The 2,122-nt window shown below is 41.1% G+C and overlaps 1 protein-coding gene across 1 annotated transcript; it reads left to right on the forward strand.

The window, feature by feature from the left end:
• Nucleotides 1-718: 718 nt before the first annotated feature.
• Nucleotides 719-1,606, forward strand: LOC106795882 (uncharacterized). Its single transcript, XM_014766810.1, has one exon. The coding sequence runs from the start codon at nucleotides 719-721 to the stop codon at nucleotides 1,604-1,606; it is 888 nt and encodes a 295-aa protein (XP_014622296.1).
• Nucleotides 1,607-2,122: the final 516 nt, after the last annotated feature.

Below are 2,122 nucleotides of genomic sequence, written 5' to 3' on the forward strand. Positions count from 1 at the left end.
GCTCGGATAGAGAAAGGCAAGATTTTTCATGCTATATATTACGCCAACAAAGTTTTGAATGATGCACATGTTAACTATGCCACCACAGAAAAAGAAATCCTGGCAATTGTCTATGCACTTGTAAAGTTCAGATCTTACTTGGTAGGATCAAAAGTCATCATCTACACCGATCATTCAGCTATTCAATATTTGCTCAACAAGGCCGATTCTAAACCTCAATTGATAAGATGGGTTTTGTTGCTGCAAGAATTTGATTTGGTAATTCGAGATAAAAAAGGATCTGAGAATGTTGTAGCAGATCATCTATGACGATTGGTCAATGAAGAAGTCACTTCAAAAGAAGTAGAGATTAGAGATGAATTTCCTGATGAAGCCCTATTCATAATTAATGAAAGACACTGATATGGCCAATTTTAAAGCAGCAGGAATCATCCCTAAGGACCTAACTTGGCAGCAAAGGAAGAAATTCATACATGATGCTCGATTTTTCATATGGGATGATCCACATTTGTTCAAAATAGGAGCTCACAACCTTCTCTGAAGATGTGTGCCAAAGGAAGAGGCCCAAGACATATTATGGCACTGTCACAACTCTCCATGTGGTGACCATTATGGTGGAGATAAGACAACAACCAAGGTTTTGCAATCTGGGTTCTTTTGGCCTACACTATTCAAGGATGTTCACCAACATGTGCTACATTGTGACCAATGTCAGAGGATGGGGGGCATCTCAAAAAGGAATGAAATGCCTCGCAGAATATTACGGAGGTTGAGGTATTTGACTGCTAGGGGATTGACTTTGTGGGCCCATTCCCTTCGTCCTTTGGAAATGAATACCATTCTAGTGGTTGTAGATTATGTGTCTAAATGGGTTGAAGCAGTGGCCACCCCACATAATGATGCTAAGATAGTAGTGAAGTTTCTAAAGAAGAACATTTTCTCACGATTTGGGGTGCCCATAATTTTAATCAGCGATGGAGGCACACACTTCTGCAATAATCAGCTACAGAAGGTGTTGAAGCAATATAGTGTAACACACAAGGTAGCATCACCCTATCACCCTCAGACTAATGGTCAAGCGGAAGTGTCAAACAGGGAATTGAAGAAGATTTTAGAGAAGACAATGGCTTCTACTAGAAAGGATCGGTTGCTCAAACTGGATGATGCTTTATGGGCATATAGAACTGCATTTAAGACTCCGATAGGCTTATCCCCATTTCAAATGGTGTATGGCAAGTCTTGTCACTTACCAGTGGAAATGGAGCATAAAGCATATTGGGCCTTAAAATTTTTGAACTTTGATGAAGCTGCATCTAGAGAGCAAAGAAGGCTGCAACTATTGGAGTTGGAAGAGATGAGATTAACTGCATATGAATCTTCAAAGCTGTACAAAGAGAGGGTTAAAAAGTATCATGATAAAAAGCTGCTCAAGAAGGATTTTCAGCCAAGTCAACAAGTGCTGCTTTCAATTCAAGGCTTAAATTGTTTCCTGGGAAGTTCAAATCTAAATGGTCCAGACCATTTACCATTAAGAAAGTCCGACCATATGGAGCAGTGGAGCTTTATGACCCTCAAGCTAAAGATCCCGACAGAGCATTGGTGGTGAATGGACAAAGGCAAAAGTTGTACCATGGTGGAACCATTGAGAGATTAAACACTATTCTATACTTTCAAGAAGCATAACAGAATGATGCGTCAAGCTAATGACGTTAAACGAGCGCTTGCTGGGAGGCAACCCAGTCATTTTTAATTTTGTTTTGCTTGCATTTAGTGTAGTTGTTGCTTGTGATTGTGTGTTTTAAGCTTGGTTAATATTGAAAAGAAGGGGGTTCATGAACTTTGGTGAAGAGGTGAACAGAAAAGAACTTAATTTTTTTTTCAGTTGTTCACTCGCTAAGCGTGCCACTCACGCTAAGCGCTAAGTCTTCACGCACTAAGCGGGTGTCGTAACCTACCCTTCGGCGGGAGGGCGACGCGAGACTCACGGGTGCGTCTTCCAAGGAAAGAAAATGCGCGGAGTCGCCACCAACGTTTATTCGAGGAAAACGTCAGAAAAACCGGAAAAGGCGTGGACTACGAACTTTAAGTGTGAAAGGTTCGAGAGTTGTATTTACGCACAGGG

This window comes from Glycine max, chromosome 14 (genome assembly GCF_000004515.6).
Source record: "Glycine max cultivar Williams 82 chromosome 14, Glycine_max_v4.0, whole genome shotgun sequence".
Classification (NCBI taxonomy): Eukaryota; Viridiplantae; Streptophyta; class Magnoliopsida; order Fabales; family Fabaceae; genus Glycine; species Glycine max.

Bases quoted from the DNA above. Each gene is read 5' to 3' on its own strand.
- LOC106795882 (XM_014766810.1), top strand. From the start codon at position 719: ATGGGGGGCATCTCAAAAAGGAATGAAATGCCTCGCAGAATATTACGG.